This window comes from Molothrus ater, chromosome 3 (genome assembly GCF_012460135.2).
Source record: "Molothrus ater isolate BHLD 08-10-18 breed brown headed cowbird chromosome 3, BPBGC_Mater_1.1, whole genome shotgun sequence".
Lineage (NCBI taxonomy): Eukaryota > Metazoa > Chordata > Aves > Passeriformes > Icteridae > Molothrus > Molothrus ater.
Genome location: NC_050480.2, coordinates 17,060,069 through 17,087,492, shown reverse-complemented (window position 1 = coordinate 17,087,492; position 27,424 = coordinate 17,060,069). Strand labels below are relative to the sequence as shown.

At 50.9% G+C, this 27,424-nt stretch overlaps 3 protein-coding genes across 3 annotated transcripts; 1 reads left to right on the top strand and 2 right to left on the bottom strand.

Moving 5' to 3' along the window:
• Positions 1 to 1,042: 1,042 nt before the first annotated feature.
• Positions 1,043 to 7,671, bottom strand: EIF4A3 (eukaryotic translation initiation factor 4A3). The gene is made up of 12 exons (XM_036379562.2): positions 7,460 to 7,671; positions 7,227 to 7,299; positions 6,381 to 6,447; positions 5,447 to 5,509; positions 4,875 to 5,007; positions 4,107 to 4,187; positions 3,659 to 3,800; positions 2,743 to 2,881; positions 2,169 to 2,284; positions 1,569 to 1,676; positions 1,356 to 1,483; positions 1,043 to 1,241 (listed from the first exon to the last, which is right to left on the bottom strand). Exons 1-12 carry the CDS (start codon positions 7,623 to 7,625, stop codon positions 1,225 to 1,227), a joined length of 1,233 nt encoding a protein of 410 aa, XP_036235455.1. The 5' UTR covers positions 7,626 to 7,671; the 3' UTR covers positions 1,043 to 1,224.
• A 1,659-nt stretch (positions 7,672 to 9,330) lies between these two features.
• On the top strand, positions 9,331 to 23,697 carry LOC118685111 (ninein-like protein). The gene is made up of 13 exons (XM_054514332.1): positions 9,331 to 9,413; positions 9,843 to 10,026; positions 10,262 to 10,398; positions 10,479 to 10,616; positions 10,835 to 10,973; positions 12,027 to 12,137; positions 12,670 to 12,759; positions 14,690 to 14,786; positions 15,336 to 15,403; positions 20,658 to 20,909; positions 21,931 to 22,143; positions 22,768 to 22,884; positions 22,976 to 23,697. Exons 3-13 carry the CDS (start codon positions 10,331 to 10,333, stop codon positions 23,162 to 23,164), a joined length of 1,482 nt encoding a protein of 493 aa, XP_054370307.1. The 5' UTR covers positions 9,331 to 9,413; positions 9,843 to 10,026; positions 10,262 to 10,330; the 3' UTR covers positions 23,165 to 23,697.
• A 633-nt stretch (positions 23,698 to 24,330) lies between these two features.
• Positions 24,331 to 26,611, bottom strand: GINS1 (GINS complex subunit 1). The gene is made up of 7 exons (XM_036380335.2): positions 26,537 to 26,611; positions 26,348 to 26,412; positions 26,149 to 26,244; positions 25,789 to 25,879; positions 25,499 to 25,615; positions 25,044 to 25,118; positions 24,331 to 24,784 (listed from the first exon to the last, which is right to left on the bottom strand). Exons 1-7 carry the CDS (start codon positions 26,609 to 26,611, stop codon positions 24,716 to 24,718), a joined length of 588 nt encoding a protein of 195 aa, XP_036236228.1. The 3' UTR covers positions 24,331 to 24,715.
• Between the last annotated feature and the right edge of the window lie 813 nt (positions 26,612 to 27,424).

Sequence of the window (27,424 nt, the reverse complement as noted above, 5' to 3'; positions counted from 1 at the left end):
GCCTGTGTGTGTATTGTCCCCCACAGCCCTTCACGGTGACTGGGTGCCCGGGCAGGTGAGGGTGTTGGTGCTGTTGTGCCAGTGCTGAAGACTGATCTGGAAGGATGGTGTGAGCACATTCCCTGTGTGTGCCCAGTGGGAATGCTGGCTCAGCCTTGTTGCTGGTGGCACATGGGGACATGAAGCTGTAGTGGCCTCACCTCCATGGGCAACCCCTTAGAGTCAGTATTCCTAGTAGAACAAGGTTAGCATTTCTCAACTTCTGTGTACTGTTAAGAACATCAGGTTGGTGCACGGAGTGGGTTCCTCAGGGAACTGAGGAGTGTCACAGGGCTTTAAAGGAGGTGACAGCTGCTTTCTCTACCCTGGGCTATTCCACTGCTACTCAGGAAAGGAGTTCTGAGAGCTGACCCAATTCTGTGCAAACCACATTCTGTGGTGTACTCAGGCCTTGCTTGCCTTGTCCTCCCTGAGCATGCAAAAAGCTGAATTTAGCAGGAAAGGCTGAGAGCAGAAGATGGTAACTGACCTGTGGCCAACTCCTGCCTCACAGAGGGACATGGCAGAGTGAGGTAGGAAAGTTACATGGAAGATCCTACAGGTGGCAAAGTACACCATCCTGCAAGAGAGAGACACAGGAGCAGAGGTGACAGGGCAGATCTAACAAGGTACAGCAGCAGAAAGAGGTGGAGAAGGTGACAAGACAGAATACTTGCTCCTTCTGTTCTGGAGTGTGTGCCCAAGTTCCTTAGGATAGGAAATTTCTGGCTATCTCCTAACTTAATTTTCCTACAGCAGACTAGGGCGAGGTCACAGATTTTTCCTGTAGATGTCTGATCCTAAGGTTAAGTTAAGGAAACTAAAAGTACATCAGGTGGCGTGGCACAACAATAACAAAAGGGTAGAGAACAGGAAGCCCTGTGTTCTATGAACCCAGATATGGGGAATGTCCAGTGTTTTGTTTCATTATGCTAGCCAAGTACGGCAGTATCTCAAAACTCCCTGCCTGTTACCGTGCTGCATTAAAGTAATTAAGCACAGGTTATGGTAAAACCTCCTTTTTTAATTGAAAAACATGGGTGGGAGTACAGACAATATTTACACAAGTTCTCAAGTGCAGCTCAACTCAAGAACATACGACAAAAAATACGATATAAGGATGCGGGTCCAAAAGATAATTGTGGAGGGTACCAAAAGGTACAACTTCCTGCTAACCACGGACCTTCATATCAGATCAGCAACTGAAAGGAGAGAAAAGGAAAGGCTTAGTGAGTGTGTGGAGAGCCCCAGCCCAGCGGGACAGCCCAGCACTGCTGCCCCGTGCTCTCTGCAGAGGAAGGGCCAGCAGCACGCACCGTTCATGGGCATCTCGTCGATCTGGGTGGAGTAGTACTGCTCGATGTCCCGCAGGATGCGGATGTCGTCGTTCTTCACAAAGTTGATGGCGACGCCTTTCCGGCCGTACCTGCCTGAGCGGCCGATTCTGCAGAGGCACGAGGGAAGAGGGAATGGAGCCACTGTGGGAGACTTCCCCCAGCCCCAGTGGCCCGTGGGAAGCCCCAGCCTACCTGTGGATGTAGAGCTCTCTGTTGTTGGGCAGGTCGTAGTTAATGATCAGCGACACCTGAGGCACATCCAGGCCTCGAGCCCACACGTCTGTGGAAATAAGAACTCGGCTGCAAAGAGAAGGGCACAGTCAGGACTTTTCTGGGAACCCCCAGTCTCCAGCACAGAGCATCCCCTGCTATTCCATGCTCCCCCCTGCCCACAGCACACCAGCAGCACCCACACTTCTGCTGCATGGAAAGCTGTCCCTTGCACTATCACCAAACTTCAGCCAAGACAGGACCAACACAGCTTGGATCTTTCAGAAGGAATAATGCTCTCAAGTGTTTAAAATACTGAGGATGGAGCACAAACATTTTTCCTTGAATTTTAAGTGCAGCAACTCCCAACATCTTCAGCAAAACAGAACAGACTAATTCTACACCCAGAGGTATGAGTGTCCCTCCTTGGAAGATGGCAAGCTCTCAACCCTTCCGCACCACAGGAGAGAGATGGAAATCAGAGTTCTCCTTAATCTGAGCTGAACAAAGCCTTGAGACAGAGGCATTAGGGTTTTCCTGCCCTGAGGCAGCACTGATCTAAGCAACATTTGGGGCATTTACCTTGCACCAGATCTGAACTCTTTCATGATGGACTCTCTCTCCTTCTGGGGCATGTCCCCATGCATGGAGGAAACGGTGAAGTTGGCTTCCCTCATCTTCTCTGTGAGCCAGTCGACCTGTGAACATAGCCTGGGTTAGTTATTTGCTCAGACAGCCAAGCACAGCAGCTGAGCTCCAGAATGTTTGCTGAGATGGGCTGGTATGAACTGAGACACCTCCACAAGCATTTTGAGACTAAGGGAAGTAAATAATCCTTACAAAGCATCAGCTGTGTGATACAAGGCTCCACAAGCCATGAGAGGAAAGGAACTAAGAGCATTTATTCAGGAACTGTGGGTTTGCTCCAGGAATTATAAGCAGTTAGATTGAGCACATTCTTAATTCTCTAAAAAGGCAGCTCCTGTCAGCTGTATCAGGTCTGCCTCTGTTGTTTTAAGTTAGGCACATCCCAAAGGTTTAACCTATAGTCCTACTGAACTATTTCCAAATGGGGGAGCAACCAGACCTCTTAACTAATCCAGCATTGCTGGAGTCACCCTCAGGAAGCACCATGCCTCCCCGATGGCCCCTGTACCTTTCTCTTGGTGTTACAGAAGATGACAGCCTGGGTGATGGTCAGCGTGTCGTAGAGATCACACAAGGTATCAAACTTCCACTCTTCCCTCTCCACAGCCACGAAAAACTGCTTGATTCCTTCGAGGGTCAACTCATCACTGCAGGGAAGAGCACCACAAGCAGTTAGAGGGGCTGGGTGTGCTGCACCAGAGACCACCCCTCTGCCCCATGTGCTGTGGGCTGCTGGGTCCAGATAGAATCCAAGTTGTTCCAGAAAGTCCTGGGAAAACTCAGCTTTAAGAAGGGCCCTGAATATGACCCATGCAGCAAAGACTGGAACTGCTCTGCTCCAGCCAGACAGCTCCAAAGGGGAACATTTCTGTTCTCATCTTTTTTACATTCCAGCTTCTTGACAAGAGAGACTGAAGAAAGTCTCAAGAAGCTCAAATGTACGAAATGGGGCAGTGTAAGAGCTCAGGGAAGAGGGAGACTCCTCCCAAGTCCCAGTGCACAAGGACCCGTGACACCACCAGATGTAAACTGTTCCTCCAAGAACACCCGGGATCAGTTGGCTGAAGGGGCTTTTTACCTGCCATGTAATAGGAAATTTTAACAGGAAGCCTAAAAAACAATCCTCTGGGGGAGCCCAGGAATTGGAGAAGTGTGAAGGATAGATTTCCATGAGGAGAAACTGTTATCCATGGGGAGAATGAGGGGACATCCAGGCTGAGCAGCAGCACACAAACTGGACAAGGATAAAGTCAGGGAGATAAGCCAGCCCCTGCTGGGAAACAGGACATGAGCACATCTGTGGACACTCGGAATGATGAGAAGGAACACAGAGACTCCCTGTACATTTAAATCAGTGAATATTGTGACCTGCCCAGGGCTGCACCAACTCAGAGTCCCTGTTCTCTCCAAAGAAACTCACTGACCGTTTCACCAGGATGCGGATGGGGTCTGTCATGAACTTGTTGGTCATTTCCAAGATTTCATGCGGCAAAGTGGCGCTGATCAGAACAACCTGTGTGGCTGGAGGCAGGTATCTGTACACATCATAAATCTGCTCCTTGAAGCCTGCAGTGCAAGTCAAGCCACACACAACAGTTAGCACATCCTTCTCCCAAATATCCTTTTCTTTCACAATCTGATCTGGAATTCAGTACTGGGTCTATACTATGGGATGAACATAAATGTGTGAATCAGTAACATCAGACAAGGCTTGTTGTGTAGCTTAACCTACTACAGCCTATAACTAACTGTAATAGTCTAACCTTTTAAACTTTAACTTCTAACTTTTTATAAGTGGGCCTGCCAGCTGGGACACCCTAGAATCTCAAAGAAGCAAGGAGAAAGCAAGCAGAAGGGAGACAAATGTTTTACCTTTATTGAGCATTTCATCTGCTTCATCCAAAACCAGCATTTTGATGGCACGAGTTCTCAGACTTCTGCGACGAATCATATCTGTAAGATTTCACTTTGTGAGATGAGAATGCTCTGAAAGCAAGTGAGCCCCACCACTGTCAGGGCATTTTGGTGGAGGAGGGACAGATGTGAGAAATACAAAATGCCAGATGAATGTTATGTCAACAGAATCCACAAATCCTGTTTGAGAGTCAGCCCAGTTTGACAGCTGCTAAGTTTTGGTGGGCTTTTTTTCCACTTCTTGGGACCAGTTCATGTTCTCCCAGTGACAGGAGCTTGTGTAAGTGCTATGTGTTCCTCAGACATGCAGAAGATGGGAGCTTGAAGGCCAACACTACCCCTGTGGTAACTGCCACGAGCAGTAAATGTTAAACTCCTCACGCAGTGAAACCAGAAAGTACCAGCTGCAAGTGCACCTGATTTAACAAAGAAAGAGCAACCACCAGGACATAGAAAATGTGGGCCTGATTCTGGCATTCATGTAGGCCTGGCTCCTATCCCCTTGAAGATTCAGGGACTACAATACTTTCTCCTTTTTCCAAAGCCACCACATAAAGAGTCACCTCAAGAATGGAAAGCAAAGCATAAACAGAGAGAATGAAAATACCATCACCACTGATTTCCCCGTAGTCTTTTCCAGGCACAAGAGCAGTAAGTTGTTACCTTGTTACACTTCCCCTCAATGTTACATTAAAGGTGTTACACTGAATGCCAGGATTTCCTTACCGAACACCCGGCCAGGAGTGCCAGCCACCACATGCTGCCCATAATCCAGTTTGCGGATGTCCTCGCCCACGTTGGTGCCCCCGATGCAGGCGTGGCACTGCACATTCATGTAGTCTCCCAGGGCGAGAAGGCCCTGTGTGGGTACAAAGGAAGGGATTCACCACGCCAGCTCTCCCCAGGCTGCCTGTGTCAGGAGATGCAGGCCTGTGCAGCCATGCTGTGGGCTTTTTAAAGAGATGTCAGCACAAGGAGTTAGGATTTTTAATGTCTGTTACCCAAACCTCCGCAACAGCAGGCCTTAAAACACTGGGGACTCATTTCCTCAGGGATCACAACTGCTTTAGATGGGCTGGCCTTAAAAACTCAGTTAGGGCTCTGCAAAACCTCAGACTACCAAAGCAATGGATATAATGCAGAGGAGCAAATGGCCCTGTATCAGATCATGCTTCTGTTATTTCCCTCAGGAACAGAAGAAAAAGTGGAAGCTGTGCTTTGAGCTCTGCTAGAGAATCAGCAGAGCACTGGCCCCAGGCCTTGCAAGGTTTCCCAGACAAGGACTGCAATGCTCCTACCTTCTGGATCTGCACAGCCAGCTCCCGAGTCGGTGCCAGGATCAAGGCTTGGGTCTCACGGACCTGGTTAAAGCACAGAATCACATGGAAGTTAACCACAGGCCAGAGCCAGGCATGCAAGAGGTGATGGAGCTCACAGAATCAAAGCTGTGAAATGCCACAGCTGAAGGATTTAGAACAGAATTTTGTGCTAAAAAAAAAAAAAAAAAGGTGTGTACATTTCTTGCTAAATAGAACCAAATTTCAAGTCCTTCAGTTCTGTGTGTTTGGTTCAGATAAACACCTTGCATTGCTCAAGAACTCCAAGACAAAGTTTTGAAGTGTCACCTTTAGAAGTATTACGAGCACTTTACAGAAATAAATCAAAAGCTTTCCTTTCTACTTAGAACATGCAACCTTAATTTTTATGCCCCCAGACAGTGACAGGTGAGTAACAATCCCAGCCCACTGAAACCCACCCTTTTATTCAATTGAATCTGCACATCCAATTATACCCCAAAACTATTGGATGGACACAATGCCTCTGAGCAGAACAAGAACAAAACAGCTGTTGGTCAATAACCTAGGTTTGAGTCTGTGCAATGAATCAGATCACCTATCACCAGATAGGCTGATGATGCTATTAGGACTGTCTGAAGACAATTCTGCTTGCTGAGAGATTAACTTAGCCCTAACAGGTGAAAGAGATCAGCTGTTAAAGACAACTTTATCATTACAAGATCATCTGAACTTACTTTGCCAGAATGGCTTTAACAGTTAAATTGTTACAGAGTCTGGTGAAGCTCTCAGTCAGAATTCTGTCTGAGGTTCACTGCTCATAATTATAAGATTTCAAAGTAAAACTTAATTTATTCACTCTTAAAGAACACACTTTTACAATGAAGACCAGCGTTTTGGTAAAATTTTTTTTTAGCATGTGCTGCTCTCAGATTACCTGTATATCCAGGCATTGTAGAACAGATATGGAGAATGTTGCTGTCTTCCCTGTTCCCGACTGTGACCTGAGAAACAGATGTTTGGTGAATACTCTGCATGTCTGGACCAACAGCACAGGCAATTCAACACATTCCACCCCTGTGCTCTCTCCCACCCCCCAGTGCAAAGAACTCAACAGTGTCAACAAAGGTTTGCTATGATCAGAGCCTGATCTGCTGTCAGGCAGATTTGAAAGCTGCAGTATCAGGGACAGAACACTCCAGGGTCCCCAGCTCTGGCACCTTTGCTCCTTATCAGACCAGCATTTTAACTTTTTGCCATCTGCCATACATTCACTTTTTTCAAGTAAATGACAGATAAACCAATGCAATTTGCAAGACCAGTAATTTGCACTGGTGACCAAGAAAGGATTCTTTCAGTGGGATGCATATCCTTCTTTGTCTCTAAGGCATATTTTTTACAGTAACTAAACCTAATAAACTTTGGCATTAACTGGCAGAGGATCACAACAAGTTAATCAATTTCACTGTTTGCTTGTCGCACCGTAAAACCACAGAGTAGTTTGAATTGGAAGGGAATTAAACAACATCCAGCTCCATCCCCCACCCTGCCAAGGGAAGGCACACCTCCCACTAGACCAGGTTGCCCAGAGCCCCATCCAGCCTGGCTTTGAGCACTTCCAGGGATGGGACATCCACAGCTGCTCTGACCAACCTGTCCCCGTGTCCCACCAATTTCAGGTCATTCCCCACACCCTGCCAGGCACCAGCCCAGGCCCACGGGTAGCCGATCCCGCTTCCAGCCTCAAGGCAGGGAATGTGCCCGACATCCCCCTTGCACTCACTGGGCGATCACGTCTCTGCCCTTGATGATCTGCTTGATGGCTCGCTGCTGGATGGCCGACGGCTTCTCGAACCCTGCGGCGCCAAGAGACACCGTCAGGCCAGGCCAGGCCCGGCCTCAGGGCGCAGGCGCGGCCGGGCGCACATCCGGGCCCTGCCGCGGCCCCCGCACCGCTCCGAGCCCTCAGCCCGAGCCCCGGCCCCGCGGCCCTTCCCCTCCGGCCCCGCCGCCCACCGTAGGCGTAGATGCCACGCAGCAGGTCCTCCCGCAGGCCCATGGTGTCGAAGGTGGGCGTCACGTCCACCTCCTCGCTGGTCTCGAACTCCACCTTGGTCATGTCCTCCTCCTTCATGAGGCGCTTCCGCGCCGAGCCGCCCGCGGATCCCGCGGACCCCGCCATGGCCGCGCCGCCGCCGCCTGCGCCGCACAACGCCCGCCGCGCGCGCCCCGCTCCGCCACTGCGCCTGCGCGGGGGGCGGGCGGGAGCGGCGCGCGCCTGCGCGGGGACGGGCCGGGAGAGGCGCGGGGCGGGTCGCGCGCGTGCGCCTGAGCGGGACGTGCGCGTGAGGGCACGGGGCGCGCGCGAGCGGGACCACGGGAGGGGGGGGCTTGGAAGGGCCCTGACGGGATCGGCCCCGCTGGGTGCGGAGTGTCCCCAGAGAGGGAGATCCCGCGACCTCCCTTCCCTGAGCAGCCCGTTCCAGTGCCCTGCCACGCTCTGTGCAAAGAAGTTGTTGCTCATGCTGAGGTGGAACTTCGTGTTTTAGTTTATGGCCACTGCTCCTCGTCCTGCCGCTGGGCGCCACTGGAAAGGGCCTGGCACCATCCTCTTGGCACCTGCCTTTGGGATATTTGTATGTACTGACGAGATCCCCGCTCAGTCCTCTCCTCTCCAGACTAAGCAGGCCCGGAAAGCCCCCTCAGCCTCTCAGGAGAGGTGCACCAGTCCCGTCATCACCTCTGTGCCCCCCTCCGCTGGAGCCTCTCCAGGAGCTCCTTGCCTTTCCTGCCCTGAGGAGCCCAGAACTGGACACAGCACTGCGGAAAGAGCCGAGTAAAAAAGCGGCATCAGCTCCCTCCGCCTCCTGCCACTGCTCCTCCCGATTCACCCGGGAAATGCATCCAGGGCGCTGGACCGGGATGTGCGCGCGGCCTGCGCATGCGCGGGGTGTAAGGGCCGGGCCGAGCCGATGCTGCAGTGCCTCCGTCCCGCGGATGCATAACCCCGTTTTCCACGGTATGTCAATGTCTCTTAAGCAGCCAAGACTCAGCAACTCCATGGGATGGGGTTTGTAAAAAGGATCCTGGTTATGGCCTTGATCTGCAGCTCCATGAGGGGATTTCCACAAACCTTGGGCAAGGAGCAATTAAGTCCTTGCCAGTTCCTTACACAGGACAGTTCGTTTGTGTTCGATGTTTTAAAACGATCTTGTAGGGAATCCAGACACGAGTCCAGACATCACACACTTAAAAAGGTTTCTTCATCCATTTCCCGTGTTCCCCACCCCAAACAAAAAACAAACAAAAAGACCCAAAGCAAACAAAAAAAAAAACAAACCAAAAAAAAAAAAAAAGGAGGCTAAAGATCAGGGTTTACTGTGAACAATTCAGGCCAAGATACTTTTCACAACTAGGTGATTCCATAGGATTCAGTCAGGCATCTGAGGGTGGTGATCTGGGGGAGGGTTCTTCACTTGCAGGACAATTTTTAGATATGGTCTGTACTGCAGCCACTGAAAGGCTCCCTTGGGAGCTGCCTGAGTAGAAGCAATGCCTGCCTGGGTGGTATGGGATTGTAATGCACAACAACAGGGGGCTGTTGAGCCTGATCTTTTTATGGGAGGGAGAGGGTTGCACATCCTAGGAGAAGAAAAACATCACCCCAGTTCTAACATTGACCTCAGAAGTGCTGATGTCTCTGCACCTCACATGTGACACAGATTGTCCTCTTTTTAGTGCATGAACAAGCTTCATCCACGTTTATTTTTGTTTGATGTAAAATACTTCTTTCTCCTTAGTGCATTCAGTTCCAAGGACTGGCAAGACATTTGCTTTTGAAGTAACACCACGTGAATGTGCTAAGGTGGAAGTGAATCTCTGCTTGCCTTGACAGCCAGGACAGCTCAATCCAGGATCTTGAGAAAAAAAAAAAGAAAAAAGAATCGTTCTTTTGGCTTCAGACTTTGAGGTAACAGCTCTCTGAAGACAGGCTTCTTCCAAACCTGGTACAAAATCGGTGCTTTTGGAAATGTTCTGAGTTCTGTATCAGCTTTCTGGGCTCTGCTCTTTGTCAAATAAAATGTTGGCTGTCAGTGCCCCTTTGACAGTTTTCCCAAGACCCTGTAAGTGATACAACTTTCAGTGCTGGTCTTTCTGTGGACTCTGGGTGTTGATGGGTCAGCAGGGAGACCAAACTGAATGGTCTGTGCCTGCAGACCTGCTCTTGTGGCTGCCATGAGGGCAGCTCAGGACATCTCCCTCCTGGCAGCCTGGGGTTGTTTTTAAAATGTTCTTTAGTATTGATCTGGTCTCTGAAGTTTCCCTTTGATATTGAAAACCATCAGTTTTCTTCTGCCAGTTTGGCCCCACTGACTTATTCCTGCTGTTTTTTCCTCAGCATCAGAGGGGAGCACTCAGGGAAGCAGCCTGTCCTTCTGGCCAAGCTACCTGGGCCCACATCACTTCTCCAGCCTCAGCAAAGACACTGGATTTGCCAAGCCTCAACTTGTCACTGCCACCTGAGCCCTGGAAGAGCTCAGAGGAGATCCTCAGGGTCCCTGGTTGTGCCTGGATTGGTGCTGGTGGGTGAAGTGAGCAACTGCCCAGGGTGAGGGGAGCGCTTGCAGCCAGGTTCAGGATGGGTTTGGTCACCCCAGGGCTGGAGGAACGTGGAGGTGGATGTGATCTAGGCTTATCTGTGAGATGGGGGAGGCATCCCTGAAAGACTGGAGGGTGGTCAGATGGTGTGACAACAGGAATCCTGTTGGAGCTGTTAGAAGAGGGAGGAGGTGATCTCAGTCTGTGCTTTTCTTGCAGAGGAGGAGCATCCGCACGGAGCAGCAGGTGAGCCTGGCAGGGCTGCCTGCAGCTTGGGACAGCACACTCATGGTCCCCAGGAGTGGCCTCCAGCCTGCAGCTGACACCTCCTACAGATACAAACTGCAGTGCCTCTGGTAAGGGCTCTGCTCCCTGTGAGGGCCTTCTTTGGGCTGCCTGAGGGTTGTCCTCATGCCCTGCTCCGCTGTGTCTGCAGGACCCAGGTGAGGCAGATCGCCAGGGAGAGGGACAAGGCGAGGCTCAGTTTGGAGAAGGCAGAGAGACATTGCCTGCAGCTGGGCAGGGAGCTGGATGAGCAGTACATTGCTCTTGAGCACACCCAGAGCAAGCTCAGGTAGGAGGGGTTCTTTTGGTGGGGTGGAGAAAATGTGCTCACACATCCCTTTTGAATCTCCCACTTGTTTTGCCAATGTGTAGTGGCAGGAAAGTCCTTGAAGACCCCTCTCCACCACTATGATCTCAGCATCCTTCCGACAAAGCTCTCATCTCCTGCTTGTGGCCATCCAGGAACATGCTCTGTCTGTCCCAACCATGTTGCTTTTTTATCCCCAGGAATGTTCAGGCAGAAATAGAGGCAAAAGAGCTGCTTTTGCAGCAAGCAGTGAGTCACCAGGCAAAGCTGGAGGCTGCTACACAGCTCCTCCAGGGGAAAGAGGCCAACCTGCAAGGGAGACTGAACCATGTGATGAATGTAAGTACAGCTGCCTTGGATGAAACACCTTCGCTCTTTCAGAGGTGGCAAAGCAGAGGTGGTGACAAATATAGATGGTTCACTTTGCTCTTGTTGGGAAGAACAGGAATTTTATGGAGAAGAATCATCAGCCACATCCATCCAGTTGTATTAAATACAGAACTTGTTACCTTGCCATGCCATTACTAAACTGCTGTGTTGTCTGTTGGCAGTGGTTTGGCCCTTGGTAACACCTGAAAACACAATGGCCAAAGCTAAAATTGTGCCAGGGGCCATGTCAAAGGCAGAGATGATGGTGTCTGCATGCCTGGGATTACCCCAGCTCAGTGTAGAAGTACAGATGGAGATAGCTCAGGACTTGCTGCCTTTGTTAACTGTGAGGGAACCACAATTTTGGGGAGCAGAGGTGGAGCTGATCCTGTCTAGCTCTTACTGTGCAAAACCCACTCCTGTCCTTTGGAGACATGAGCCCATGTGGTATCAGCAGTATGCTCTCCTGTCATGGGTTAAGAATGATGCTCCCCAGTTTTTTACCAAGACTCCCCAAACCACGCTGCCGCTTGCTCGCTCCCCACTTTTCAGTGGCAGGAGAATGGGAGGCACAAAAGGCAAAGACCATGGGTTGAGATAAGAACAATTTAGTGGAAACAGCAATGAGATAAGAAACAACCAGTGACAGCAACAGTATTAACAACAAAAGTGTATAAAAGGGAGGGTGATTTACATGCTGAATGCTCATTGCAGAGCAGCCACATTTTCTCTGGAAGGCACCTCCTTCTCCCTGGAATTGAGAGAGAGTGCCTTCCCTCTGACCCCAATGAATGAGGTGGTTCAGAATAACATCTGGGCTTTAGCCACATCCCCTTCTGGTTACTGCAAAAATCAGCCCTGTCCTGGCTAAAACCAGGCCATGTCCAGGGTCTCCTGGGAGCTGTGGTTGTCCTGCTGATATGCCAGTTGTTTTACAGCTCCCTGCTGAGTACCTGTGGCTGATAAACCCATCCTGCCATGTCAGGACTCACTGCAGCAGGGAAATCTCCATTTTACTTGCAGGAGAACACACAGCTACAAAACAAGGTCACAGAGATGGCTGAGAAACTGTCAGCCTCTGAGGAAATGGTGTTGGACCTGCAAAAAGAACTCAACCACATTGTGAAGGATAAGGTAACCTTTCTCTATTGCAGTCAAATAAAAACTTTTCAGGAATTCATAAAAAAATTGATCTTGCTTATTTTTGTCAGTTGCTATGGTCTCCCCCTGTGTGAGCTCTCCTGTGCTTTAATGACAACCTGGAAGCTGGGAAAGAAAAAAGGGTGTGAGGAAAGTTTCCAGTTGTAGAGAATTCTGCAAATCTGCAGTCTTCCAAGGGAAAACTTATAGAGTTTGGTTTCCAGAAAAGTTTTATTTTTTCTAGTATTGAAGTAAAGGGCTTGTTTTAGTATCTTCCACTCCTAAAATGAATCTGGGGAAAGAAGTGAGTCTGTGATCTTGTTAGCCAGGAAATCCTGCCTTTGCTGTCTCATATGTGGAGAAAATTGTTTTTCCTCCTCTTTCTAACCCATCCCACAGGTGATGGGCCCTTTAGGGAGCCTTCTGTTGAATGTACGGGTGTGCCCTGTGACCCCAGGGACTTAGCAGAGCTTTTGACTCTCGATTTGGAGCTGATTTTTCTGATGAGAAGTGTTTCTTTGTGCAGCTGGAGCAGGGGGAGCCCCACAGCCCAGAGTTCCTGAAGCAGAGCGAGTGCTTTGCCGAGATTGTCCTGGAGTACGAGCGGCAGTGCCAGGTACGTGTGGGCAGCCCTGCCAGTGTCACACTGCTGCTCTCTGCAGCACATCTCTGGGCCACTTGGGCCTGAGGGAGTGGAAGGAGACAGATCTGATCTTAGGGCAGAGAGATCCCTGTTACCTTGCGCAGAGTGCTGTCTTCTCACTCCTGAAGCCCTCCATGGGTTGTTTGCCTTGCAGGGATTTTGGCAGGAGAGAGTAGGGGTGGATCATAAATTCCTTCCTGCTTGTAGCCATGGACTATTTTGTTGGAACCATGTACCTCTGTTGTTAAGGACAGGCCCTGGGCTCTGTTGGATTTCTTCTTGAGCACGAGGAGAAAGCTGTTCTCCTAATTTGGAAACCAAATTAACAGCTAAAGTCTTCTATCTTTTTGTTTTTCCTTCCTTCTTGCCCCCACTTTAAAAAAACCCTAAAAATCTTGTTGCTGCTGAACTCTGCTAGAGAGTCAAGGTAAGCCAGTCCAGATATCTGATGTGTGTGTGTGGTCCAAGAATTGGTGCTGTGTGTATTGCAACTCCTGCAGGGTGCTGTGCTCCTTCCCAGAGCTTGGGGCTCTCTGAGGCATGAGCAAAAACTGTTTCCCTTCTCCCATTTTTAACGTGTGTCTCTTGCATTTTTAACTAGTGTATCTTTAACTGGTGCTGGGTGCTCTGTTCTTTGAGTCCTGTGCTTGTCACATTGCCTCTTTGTTCCCAGAGTCTGTGTGTGGCTGGGGAGCACCCCTGAGCAGGGACAGGGACAGTCACATCCCCCCAGCAAGGGCTGAAATGCAGCAAAGCCATTCTGTGGATGCATCAGGCAGCCCTTCTCCAAGCTGTAATTAAAGGCAACATTCTCAAACACTATCCAGTGCAGCATTGCTCCAGGTGGCACTAGAGGGTTGAATATGCTCAATGCTGCAATTTTTCCTCTCGTTGAGCAGCCCCAGAGTTGTCCATGGGAATGCTGATGGGTGGAAAGATTTGACCTTCAGGCTTCACCTGCCCCTATGAAGGCACCCACTGGGGTTTATCCTTTACCCTCGTTGAATGCTCTCAGCCCCCCTTTCCTGTTTAGAATGGAGATGAAACAAACTGGGTTTGCATTTGTCTACATCTGCTCAGTAATATTTGTTACCTGGAAGTGTCCTAGTTCATAGTGTCTCACAGCACATCAGTTTCCTGGGTGGCAGGATATGGGATGGAATTGGATGTCTGCTCAAAGTGAACAGTCCAGAAGAAGGCAGGATGCCTTGTATGCTGTTGCTTCCAGTACAGGATAGAGGATGTGAAGTGAAGCAAGCAGCTGCCCCTCTCCAGACCCCTCCATGGAAGTGGCTCATGGCACTGGTGTGGTGGCTCATTACTTGGTGTTCAGCTCTGGGACTCCTGCTGATGGAGATGGGATAAACTCCTATACTGGCCTTGGGGTGTCTCTGGCACCAGGACCTGCCTCATGCTGTGCTTCCCATGGGATCAGCATCTTCTTCCCTTGTTTTATTCCTTCTGCAACCTGGAAAAGTTTCCTCCCAGAGGCCTGTGGGCTTTGCTTCCCTGTGAATCCTGCTGGTTGCCTTCTCTGCATAGAGTAGTGCTTGTTGGCCAGCCCGTGTGCCCACAACAGAGCCTTGAGGATGTAAACACAAACCCCTGGGCGTGTGCTGGGATCATGATGTTTCTTCTGTGTTGGATTCCACCAGTGGTTATTTAGGTCAGGAGGGTCTCAGGAGGCCCAGCCCCCTGAGGTGTTGGCAAACCCCTGGTTTTGTGTGCTTTTGCGCTTTACAATGTGTAGTGATGGTGGTCTTGGAAATCTGGGGTTATATTTCTTCTTTGACTCCTCCAAATTATCTTATGTGTTCCTTTGTTTGGGAAGGCTGTGCTGGGGCCGGGGGAGGCCCTGCCAGGAGCTTTGCAGGAGCTTTGTCCTGAGCAGTGTTTGTTCCAGGTGCTGTACGAGCAGAACGGAGCGCTGCGGAGGGAGCTGCAGGGGCTGCGCCTCCAGCTGCAGGAGAGCAGGGCTGAGGGAGGGCTGCCAGCAGCAGGTAACGTGCAGGAGGGCTCAGTGCCCGTCCTCTTAGCAATGACAAAGTTCCCTCTGCCTCCAAGTCTGCATGGGAGTGTGGGGAGGCTTGTTGTGCCTGAACTACTGCTGCCAGTTGTGATACTGGGTAGCCATGGGAGGGAAGAAGGAGAGGATGGGTGGTGGGGAGGAGGGGGATGGAGGAGAGGAGGGTTTTCCAGCTTCAGAGTTGCTGATGGAACCTGTGAGCTGGCAGATTCTCACTGTTGAACATGCTGAGGAAACAATGCAATAAAGAGGAAGTAGCCCCAAACTGTGGGTTGGAAAATTCAAGTTGAGCATTAGATGAAAGCTTCTGGCCAAGAGGGGTGATGCAGCCCTGGGACTAGTTGCCAGGTAGATGGGGAATGTTCATATTTTGGGGTTGTATGCAACCCCCCAAACCCCTTATGGACTGGATGAAGCTGCAGCCAATCCTGATTGGTCCTGTCTTGTAGGCCTCCCCTCACAGGGCTCCTCTCTGACATCACACCCTTCTCCAAGCCCTCTTGTTCTACTTCTGTGTTTCCAGAAATGTCACTCCCAGTGGAGCAGCTCCAAGAGCAGCTGCAGGACCTGAAGGCGCAGCTGGAAACCAAGGTGAGTGGGATGGGGGGAGATGTCCTGACTGCTTGTCACACAGCTGCTGCTACAGTGTGACTGATGAGATATCTGCTCCAGTAGGGCTGCTGGAGGGAGAGTTCAGGCTGGGGAGCAGGGTGGTGCCTCATCACTCTGTGGGGTCATTTACTGTGCTTGTCCAGCTTGTCTTGGCTGGCAGGAGGATTTGGAGCCTTTGCCTCACTGGCTGGCAAAGGCTCTCTGGAAATCACTGTCACCTTGTGAAATGTTTGTGTGGGTCTTATGAGGAACCAGAGATCACTCAGTGTTGTTGTCACAGTAAAAGCAGGGACAGGACCAAGAGGAGAAGCAGCCAGGTGTCTCCTGATGGTAGGGGCTGTATCAGAGCCTTGTCACCCTTGGCTTGCAGCACACTTCTAACCTGCTGCTCTGAGGTAACAGTGTGAGCCCAGCCTCCTCTTCAGACAGCTGTGAATGCTCATGGGAGAGGCCTCAGTTTCCACATTTACTCCTTTTGCTGCTGAACTGACAGGTCTGTGATGCTTGCTGGGTTTTGTGTTGCAGCAATGCAAGAGAAAATCCTAAACTGCCCTGCAGGTGACAGAACAGTTCAAGGAGCACAAAGCTGCCTACAGATCTTCTGTCTGCTTTATAGTCCTGCCTTTGTGCACACCAAATCCCGGAGTTTCTGGTGTTCACAGGGGAGTTGTGGGGAGCAGCAGCTTCTTACCAGCACATCCTGACAAGGAACCACTCTGCAGTGGAGGAGGGATATGAGGAGCCAGTGGCAGATGATGCCCTGGCCTTTCCCTTCTCCTCTCTGGGGCTCCTTGCAAAACAAGGAGAATGGGGAGAACTGTGCTGCTTGCTGGCAGCAGCCTGAAAGAAAAAGAATTGGGACCCACTGTTTTTTGCTTGTTAGACACTAATGCATGAGACTGATAGTTCAGCAGGGACCAGAACTGCCTGAAGAGAGTCCTCTGTTGAGTGGGACCAATAGATCAATCTGAATTGGAGTTATTGGAGGAGAGGAAAGCTCTCAGAAGCATGGTGCTGATATCCCAATCCTATCTCCTTCCAACAGATAAACTGTTATGAGGATGAAATAGAGTTAATGTGGAAAAACTTTGAGAGGGAGAGGAAGGACAGTGAGGAAAGTTTCAAGGCTGAGATGTGCAAGATGGGATACCAGAAAAGAGATCTTGAAGAAACAGTTGCAAAGTACTGGGCTATAATTAATGGGCTGGAAGAGCAAAAATGGGAATGGAGCTGGAGGAGAGGTTTGAGATGGAGCAGGCCAGGGTGGGACTGCAGCATACTGAAGACATTTGCCATCCAGGGCAGCAGCTGGACCAGGAAGAGAAGAAATAAAGACACAGCACAGGGACAGAGTGAGCCTGGGGTCTGCCACTGTTCTCTTTCTGGGGCTAAGGAGGAAATTAGGGGTGCATGTCCTGCTCATACCTGAGTAGGTTGGGCTGATTTTTCACAGGGCTGATTTTTCACAGGAGAGCTGCTTTAATTTGGAAGAAAACCTGGGCAGAATTGCAGGGCTGCAATTGTTTGAAGTGAGACATCCAACTCCCCTTACATGAATGCTTTTATTTCAGGACTCTAAGTTTCCCTGCATGTTCTACAAGGCTGTGTTAGAGGCAGTGCCCAGCAAAGACTGTATCTTAACATAGTGAGAGATATAAAAGAGCTTTCATTAGTGTTTTCTTATTACCTCTTTCTTGGTCCTTCAGCAAACCTGCCTCTACTTGCTAGATGATCACAACTTGCTATCTTAAAAGCAGTAAAAAATGTCTTCAGTTTCTCCATATAGGTAAAAGAGACTGGTTTGTGAAAGAAAGAGGTTGTCACTGAATAACTGCTTATGTTCCCTTCCTCCTGCCTCTGCCCTGCTGTGTCTCCCTTTGGGATCAGGGTTCCCCTTGGCAATATGCCAGCAGAGAATTTTGCTAGGTCATTGTCACTGTTTTAGGGTTGAGATATGGGGTAGGTGAGGGAGAAGGGAGGTGATTTGGCTGAAGTCTGTGGTAGACCAGGGAAACAAACCCAAATAACAGGAATACAAGGCATTTAAGCTGTTTTATCTCTGGTGAATGGCAGATGGACTGTCTGCAGTGGGGAGCTTTCAGAGTTGCTGGAAAAGATGTAATTGGATGTCTTTAAGAAGTGCAAAAGGTGTGGGAACTTTCTGTGAAGTTTAACAAATTGCCTTAACTTTGCAACATAGAAAACCCTTTGTATTGCATCTCCAGCAAATGTACATTCAGAGACTGGCTGAGCATTTCAGGCTGTGATATCAAACCCAGGTCAGCAAGATGGTTTTTGTCTTTAGGAAAGATGCAGAGGCTGAGCATAGCAAGAGCTGTCATGGAGTGAATGCCAGCATGAGGACAACTGTAAGACTTCATTGCAGCAGCACTGGTGTGAGAGGAGGTGATTTCCCAACAATGAAGGCTCCAAGGTGAGGCCTTCCAGAGCAGGGCACCCATGAGAGGCAGCAGTGGAAGCAGAAGAAAAAGACCAAGTCTCTGTGGAAGCAGAGGCAGCTCAAGTTGTAAGAAAAGGTTAATGATGAACACGCCAAGATGTGAAAAATGCTGGGTGTTGGGTATGACAAGATTAAAAAGGCACCAGGATGAAATGGGAGTAATGCAGAGACAGTGAAGCTGAGGGCTCTGCTGTTGGAAGGGACAAGGTGACTGGAGAGCTGTCCTCTGCGGGAAAATGAGCTGATCCTCTAAGACTCAGATGAGCAGGTAGACCAAAATCTTCTGTTGCAACTTCATCACTGAGGGAACAGAGAAGAAATGAGCAATTGTATGATGGACACACCAGTGCAAACAGTGCAGATGTTTGTTGTAACAAATGGCCTGTTCAATCTAGCAGCTGGAGACAAAGTGGAAGGCATTTGTTAGGGAGAAATTGAATCTTGATAGACAAGGGGATGTGCTTGGGAAGGAGGCAGAGTTAAATGCCTTCAAAGAGCAGACATCTCAGGACATAAACCTGACCTGCAGGGCAAGAAGAGAAGGAAAAAAGCTCTGGGAGACAGTGGTGTAACAGCATAGGAGGAAACCTGACATTCAGGCTGTCAATACAGAGCTGAAGAGGAAGAGGAACAGGTTGAAACTGGAGCTGATGCAGCTCAAAGATATTGTGCAGTACTTGGAAAATGAACCCAGAGCTCAAGAGAGTGTCAGGTTTGAGTGCAAAGGTAGTTTGAAGATCTAACATGCTGCTGCAAAGAAAAAGCAGAGGCTTTGTGAGACACAAGGCTGCTGAACACTGTAACAGCAGCTGTGTTCTCTTGGATGTTCCAACAGCAGCTTTGTTCTGCTGCTCTCATGAAGTGGGCTATGAGCTAGGATACTTCCAATTAATAAATATTACTGAGCACATGTGGACAAAAGCAATATTATGCACATGTAGACAAAAGCTATATTATGTCTTTTACTGATGGTGGGAGTGTGGTCAGGGAGCTGGGATGTGCTCCTGTGGCTGTGGCTGACTGCACACTCATCTCCTCTGCCACATGGATGTTGGAGATGCCACAGGAAGCACAGCATGTGAATCCAATGTAAAGTTCCCAAAAGCAACTGCACTGAGGTGAGCAAACACCACATAGCCCATGGATTGGTCCTTGTGCTTCAAGGAGAGAGGAAGAACTTCCTCACACAGCTCTCTGCATGCCACAGGCACTGCCACAAACTGCAGTGCTGTCCTTCCTGCCAGGATGGATGGTCTGTTATCCTGCACCTTCCCTTGAGGGATTTGGGTCCTGTATGGCTCTGGTGTTTAGCAGCAGTTGTTGGATAGGAGTGTCCAACACAGGACTAAGGTTCATTCCCACATGTGCCAGTATTCATGGCCTCCTGGGAGACTGGGAGTACCCACAGAAGGATAATGAAGCCACCTTGATTTGGAGTCCCAGCTTTGTGTCCAGCACTGTGAAATCACAGAGGCCTCACAAACAAGCTGATTTCTCCAGACCTGGCTTTATTGCAGTTGAGGGGTTGGCCTCACCACCTGTCACCCTGTAATGAAGTCTTGGTGTGTCTGGATGAGTCAAATCACTTTGTATCCACAGGACTGCCAAATAATTTTAGCCAGCTGGAAGCCACATCAATTCAGTCTGATGCTCTTTGTCCTTATTCCCCTTTATTTCCCTTCCCTTGAAGATCTGCTCCTTCTCTAGTCTTGTCTCTTGATTGTCCCCACATATTTTGCCTGAGCTATGGGAAAGTTTTTTCTCAGTTTTTCTTAGTCCTTAGCTGTCATTGGAAACCAAATTGGAAGAAATCAGGGAGCCAGCACAGAATGCCAGCCCCCAAATGGGGCTTGTGCATGTTTTTCTAACTCTGCTGTCTCTCCCTGCACAGGAGACCCATGTTGGCTGCTGGAGAACAGCTTGCTGAAGAGTTAACATGGGATGGATTTCCTCCTTAGAAAGCTTTAGATAGGTACTGGGGTCACCCACTGAGCCATAAATCTGGGGAGAGGCAGGTTTCTGGTGTGGATGATCCCCATCTGCTAAACTGTCCCTCCCATTGTTCTTCATTCCTTGGTTTTAGGTCTCTGATAGCATTGCAGGACTTTGGATGTCCCCAGGCTGTCTGCCCTGGGCTGGGCTGGGCTGAGTCACCTGCTGGGGCAGAGGCACCTGACTCACTCCTACATTGATTCAGGGCCATATCTGTTTTGGCTTGGCTTTGCTTCCTGTTGCAGGCCAAACCCGGATGTGCGACTACCCAAAACAGGGCTCTCTGGGGGCTGTTCTTTGCTGCTCTGTGGCCTGAAGCTGATCCTATCCCTCTTCCCAGCAGCAAGAACAGGAGTGAGTTGGGTAGAGAGAAGCTGGAGGAGCTGAGAGGCTGAAACAGCAGAGTTAACAGCATTGGTAGGAAGCCATCAACCCCAACTGCCAGGCTCTTGGCTGAAGGATTTAGAAGGGCAAAAACTGCACATGTTCATAGAGGAAAGCAAAAATATTTGTTTCAAACATTCAAACGCAGTCTTCCTTTGAGGGACCAGCTTCATCTTATAACTTGTAAAGCAGTGAAAACTTGTGTGACATTGTAAGTCTTACAGAAGGGGAAAGTCTGTAACGACTTAATGACTTTCACTACTTTCACTCTTTCTCCCTGAGCTTTCTCTCCCTCCCAGTCTCACACCCACATGGCTCAGTCAGTCTTTGTTGCCTGTGTTCCCACCCCAAGCATCCTGTGCATGATTTGTTGTTTCTTTTCTCCACCTTTTCCAGAGTGATGAGGGCAAGGAGGGGCTCTCTCACCAGGATGTCAAGAGGCCTCAGCTGGGCTGTGAGCCCCCTGAGCACAAGGCTGGTTACAGTGCTGGCCCTGGCACTGCCCAGCTGCACAGCCAGAGCCTTCTGGAGGCTGAGTGGCTACCAGGGGCAGAGATTGCTGCCAGGCTGGAGCACCACCAGAGGCATGCAGCATGCTGGATGGAGATGGAGCTGCTCCAACAGCAGCTCCAGGCCTCACAGGAAAAGGTGAGTGTCCTTCATTCAGTAGCAGGCTGCTGATGAACTCTTGATGTTGGTGTTGTCCTGCCTGGGGCTGTGCTGGACACTTTCCCCAGAAGGGAGGGTGTCCAAGTTTTCAGAAAAATGTTGTACTCTTCCTCTTTGTGGAGGACAAAGGATTCTCCCTCCTGCTCAGCCATGGCTGAATCCAGTTCAGGTGCAGCTGGGGAGAGCTCCTTGCTTGCTTGTCCCTGTGATGCCCCCCTGTCCTTGTCCTGTGCAGGCTGGCTGGGCAGAGGGGAGGTGGCTCTCACAGGGGTGCCAGGAGCTGTGGTTCCCCATGGCTCAGCTGATAGAGGAGCTGGAGCAGTGGCAGAATTGGATAAGGGTTGGGAAGGGATGACAGCAGCCAGGCAGGGCTTGTTGCGGGATGGGAAATGAGGTGGTTAGAGCAGAGCAATGTGGATCACCAGGACAGAGGGAGGAAAGCCAATGTGAGAAACCTTCCAATGTGTTATTAATCCTCTCCTGCATTCTACCCTGGGGACTGGCTTTCCAAAGTACAGCTTACCCATGCCAGCCATCCCAAAGTTGGACCAGATCTGCTTCCCATTACCAGTTTTGCCCTTTGCTGGTGACAGGAAGCAGAGGACATGTAATACAGGACATTCAGTACATCACAGCTAGCCTGGGATGTATCCAAAAACCCAAGTGAGCAGCCCCCTCTGTCTCTTGCTCTTGTGGCCCTTGGTCCTGGGACTCCCTCCCAGAGAATCCTCCTGCTCCTCACTGCTCAGCAGGGGGAAGCATCTCTCAGCAAGGGGTCTCTGTGTCTCCTCCTGCAGCTCTCAGTGCTCTCACTCCCTTGCTTTGCAGGCTGCCCAGTGAGCACTACTGCCATGGTGCTGCAGCTCTGCTGTGCCTGTGCTGGGGTGAGAGCTGAGGCGAGGGCTGAGGGCACTGTCTGACCTCTCCTCTGCCCCAAAACACAGCCTGGCCTGTTGTGGGCTCAAAGCTGTAACCAGCTGTCAACCTTTCTGTGTTACAGCTTTTGGAAGCCAAAGCTAGCCTGAGCCTCGCCCAGGCCCAGCACACTCTGCAGTTGCAGCAGGCCAAGGCTCAGATAAACAGCATGGTGCCAAAGAAGCAGTTTGAGCAGCTGCAAAACACCCTGAGAGAGGAACAGTGCAAGACTCAGCAGCTCCAGGAAAGCCTCCAGCTGCAGGCTGAGCAGACATGCAGGCAGCTGGTCAGGATCCAGGTAAGCAGGGAATTGCAGGAGCTCAGTCAAGGGTACTGTGAAGGGAACACTGGAAGGCAGCTGTGATTGAAGCCACCAGAGGTTTGGGTGGAAGATGGTAAAGAACCCACAAAGAAAATGCACTTACCTTCAAATTCAGCTGCAACTTTAATTCTTCATGAATCCTCCAGTCACCAGCTTGCACTCAAACAGGTGAATTTATCTCTAGGGCACTGAGCAACCAGGTGCTGGGTTCTTGTGAGTTTGTCTTCTGGGCAAAGATAGGGCAAATTATAACCTAAGGAATTGTAATGAGCAGGCACAAGGAGACTTTGTCCCTCCCTGAGCTTTACTGGATGTGGCTGGGAAAGGGGAGGCCAATGGCTTATTTTTTATAGAAAAAACTGCTGGAAAATCTGTGCCTTGTCTTAAACTGGTTGGTGCAGACCTAGGGAAGGTTGTGCTGCTCTAGACCCCTGTCGCACTGCTCTTTGTATCCTGCCCCTCTGATGGACCCCCCTGCTCTGCCTCAAGGAGCATGAGGGTCCATGAACAGGGCCTGTTGGGGAAATGTACATTCCAGAGTTGCCAGAGGCCAGGAGAGTGCAGGGACAACCCACACACAGACTTTCTTGCCCTCTGCAGGAGGAACACGAGCAGCTGCTGCAGGCAGCTGTGGAGCAGGCAGAGGGGCTGGAGCAGAGTCTGAGGAATGCTGAAGCTGTGCTGGCAGAGAGGGCAGCTCAGCTCAGAGATGCCCAGGTGAGTGCAGAGGGGCTGGTGCTGTGTGTCCCTGCCCATCTGGTGCCCCTGCATGGGATGCTGAACCTGAAGCCTCCTGTCCCTGCTTTAGGCCCAACTCTCCAGGAACAAGCTCTTGATTGAAGAGCTCCGTGGAGAGAACAGGAGGTTTGCAATGGCCCTGCAGGCTGCTGAGCTGAAGCAGAAGAGCATGGAGGAGAAGAACCAGTTGTTGGAGGAACAAGCCTCAGCTCTGAAGCAGCTTATTGGAAAAATCACACCAGCATCTCTGAGTGGGTGATGGAACATCTGCAGTGGCAGCCCCTGCTCCTGGCTGAGGCTGGTCAGGTGCAGAATGGGAGATATCGCTGGGTTGGGAAATCAGCCTCGTCCTCTCTGGTCTTGCCACAGGATTTTCCTGTGCAGAAAATAGCAGATGGGGAGCCTAGAGTCCTTTGAGGAAACTGGTCTTATGGATAGCTGAATTTTCCAACGAAAGCAACAGCCTTGGTGCCTTTCCCAGTGGCAGTGTGCTGTTATGTCATGTTTGTCTCAGGACAGCCAGCTCACAGGATTTCCTTTGGCAGTGTTTGGGGGTGGTGCAGGTGCTCCCTCTCTGCAGAAGTCTGATGTTGGAGCCACACTTACATCTCAAAAGTCAGGGCAGAAGGGCTTGCAGGACCCTGTGCTTGGTCACTCCTGAGTTGTGGCATTAAAAAATTTGTAATGTTACAGCACCTCCTGCTATTTCCAGTCTGCTCTGTATTTCAGTCACCTTCCCCAACTGCTGCTGAACATTTATTGCCAACAGCTCCTCCTACAGCCTGAGCCTAGGATCCAAACCCAACCAGACTGTGGCCTCTGCAGTGAGCACGACAGAGCAATGCTGTAATGTCCCAGGCATTTATCCTGTTCCTGCATTTTCCCTCAGCTGTTTGCTTTTTCAGCTCCAGTCTGAGATGGAGGCCAAGCAAACCTCCAGTCTTACCTAGGGCTGATGTTTTTGCAAGTGTTTTCCCAGACACAGTGCAAGAGCCTGTGTTTTCGCTCCATTAGGAAAACCAGACAGGGAAAGCAACTCTTCAGCCTTGTTCTGGTTTTGTGCTAACCAGAATCCTTAAAACCCTCTCCCACTCCTACTCCAACTAGCCCATAGGCCCAGCCAGATCAGTGCTCTGGGATAAGAGATTCTTCACAGGAACAGAGGCACAGGCCAAGCACACTGGGAAAAACCCAGGCCCATGACCCAGACTGCAATGATCATTTACACAGCACCTCAAGAAACCACATTTATGGGTCTCTGATGGGGACAAGGCTTCATGTGTAATCCTGGAAGGAACCTTGTGCAGCCTTATCTGACACTTGGAGGAGCAGTTCCACTGAGATACTTAAATAACCATCACATTGCAGGGTCAGGATGTGTTTGGCTGGAGAGCCAGATCAGTGCTGAATGAACACCACATTAACTCTTAAAAACCCAGGAGACTGAAGGAATTCTTTATTTTGCAACCATGGAGTTTTTCTGGCTTCTAGAGCCCAGCCAGTTGGTGTCTTAGATGCACAGTGTGAACAAAGAACTACTCCAAACAAAAATGCATTCACAAACCCTGGGTGTAGCTGTGGGGCTTGGATAATGCCCCCTCACTATCCTGGATTCCCAGGACTGCTGTATTACCAGCATGCACCCTTTGCTGATGAAGAGCTGTGGTTTTAAGGCATCAAAGGCTGTTAGGAGGAGTGGCAGGGTGCCACTGCAGAAATACTGAGGTCTCTGAAGTCCTGCACACACCAGATCTCAGTCCCCATCGTGGGCAGGTCACCAAGCAAGAGCTGTCCCTCCTGTCCTGCACACTTAGGACAGAACGTGCTCCAGGATTCCTTGTCTGATCAACTGCTCACATTTCCAGCGGGGTAAAAAGTGCTGCACAGAAACACAGAAAAACCCTCCTTGAATTTGTTGGATTTGTTGCTGCACACAACCAGCTCTGTTTCTTGTGGTGTACATCCAGTGCCTCATGGTACCAGATCAGGCAGAGCTGCACTCTGGACCATGCAGACAGCACATGCAAGGAGCTGTGTGTGCAGGGACTGGGACATGCTGCAAGGCCAGCATGAGCAGGGGGCATGTCATGGGAGTGAAAGGGAAGGAAGAGAACAGACCACACTCCTGCCACAGGTACCTGGCTGTTCTTCTTTAACAGGATGGTAGTGCCATCATCGATCTCAAACTCCCCATGGTCTTTTAAACACCTCACCTGCAAAGTGGAAACACAGCTCTGTAAGAGTCCAATAAAAACCAACCACCCCCTCCAGGTAACAGTCCTTGGCATGGGAACATGGTTTCTAGTTGGTCTAGTTAAAGTTGCTGCAAAAAGCTGCAAAAATCTCCTACTGGATAACTTGCCCCACCACAAACTCCCTGCAGACCAGAAGTGCCATCTCTCAACATACTTTGTGCTCTCAGTAGAAGGAGTAAAATGCTGCCGGGCAGAGTAAAACACAGAAACCTGTGAAAGCTTTGGAACTCTGAAAGGTTTTGCTTGATGAACTGACTTGGGATGGGGATGAAATGCTCAAAAAGAGATAGTCATGGAAATGTTTATTCATGGATAGAAGGCAGAAACCTTGCACTTACTTCAATGTACAGGCTTTTAGGAGGTTTGATGTCCTGTGTGAGGTCCAGCCCCTCCTCTCCTCCTACTGACCTCATGTAGGTAGCCAGAGACTTTTTGTACCGATTGAACCACTCCACCTGTGGGCATGTACCCACAGACAATGAATACACACAAGTAAGTATTTGCAGAAAGACGTGTTAAATGTCATGTTTATAGTGGGGGGAAGACTACCCTATTTTGATTGTATTAAATAATCCATCAGGAGGAATATGTAGGAAGGGGGGAAGAGTTTGAAACGAGGCTGACTCACTTCCTCAGCTGACATGTGGAACTGGATGGTGTTGGGGAGAACGCTGCCATACTCCCACCTCAGTGCTCGGATCCGTAGCAACCGGTCATACCTAGGGGAAGAAATGGGGCAAACCCAACACCTCTGCTGAGGTGAGTGCTGGCAACATCCCCAGACCACAGTGACATCCACTAATCTAAACTTTTAAAGAGCAGCAGGAAGCAGAGCCTTCTCTTTGCGGTGATACCAGCAACGAACACAAGGAGAACCAGCTCCACAGCTGCCTTGCTGCTCGTGGAGAAGCCACCTGCCCGGGCCGAGAGTCCCGCCACCCTGCCCCTGGGGACGCTGTGCCGGCAGGGATGAGCCCAGGGGACTCACAGGTATGCCAGGAGGCAGCGCTGGTTCCGGAGCAGGCAGCAGTGCCGGAACCGGATGAGGAAAATCAGGTCCGTCCGTCCCGCCTTCGCTTCGGACCTGGGGGATGAGGGGAAGGAGAAAGAGGAGTAGGAGCAGAGCTGCGGGCCGGGGAGCGCCGCCCGTGCTGTGCGGGACGCGCCGGGGGCAGCGCCCAACTCACACATCCGCCTGGTTCCGCTCGTACAGCGCCCGCATCTCCTCCAGCGCCTGCCGCAGCTCCTCCGTCTGCAACAGCGGCACAGGCAGTGAGCGCGGGCCGCCGGCCGGGCCCGCCCGCTGCTCCCGGGGCTCACCCGGAGGGGCGGTAGGTGCCCGCCGGCGGGGCCCACCCGGTGCTCCCGGTGCTCACCCGGAAGGGCGGGAGGTGCCCGCCGGCGGCGCGGTGCAGCTCCCGCACCAGCTCCATGCCCCGCTCCGCCGCCATCGCGCCCGACCGCGCGCGCGGGAAATCCGCCCGCGCACCAGCCAATGGCGGCAGGGGAGGGGCCGACGGCAGCCAATGGGAATCAGAGGGCTTAGAGACGGAACCACGCCTCCCCGGGCCCCACCCCAGCCCCCGCCCCCGCCGTTGCCTGCGCTGAGCTGCGCCGGTCTCGGCGGCCGCAGTGGCGCCGCTGCGGCTCTCGGCGGCCGCCGTGACACTCTTGGGGTCACACTGAGAGCCCCCGAGGGGTTGGAGCGAAAACTGGAATTTCTACCGCACACTCGCCTCTAGCAAGCCTGTTTCCCCTACTCCTCTGGGCGGTTCGCGGGCTGCCGCACCGCGCTGCCTCTGGCAGCCTCCTCCCCATGCTCCCCCAGCCCTTCCCCGCGCATTTTTCCCTTTTGACAGCCTTCCGACCCGGAGCATGCCAGAAGTAAAAGGAGAAAAAGAAAAAAGGAGATGGGTACGTTTGTGGATGGGATAGGAATTTTTTTAGCACTCGAAGCCCTGGATAGAGATTCAATAACCCAGGACCACCACAGCTTGTCCTGCTCCAGGAATTTCTTTTTCTCTGGCCATGTGTTTCTCATGGTTACTGACATAAAAAGAGAGCAGCGTTTCCTGTACAACTGCGGTCCGGGCTGGAAGAGTGGGGAGAGCACAGTGGGGCTCTCACACCACGGCTGAGACGCCTGGGCGTGGTTCGTGTGCCCGAGCCACCTCTGCTCCTTCTGCTCAGGACACTGTGGCACCCGCACAGCTGAGCAGGGACCGCGACTGACTCCGGCCAGAGTGTTTAATGATCCCAACCAC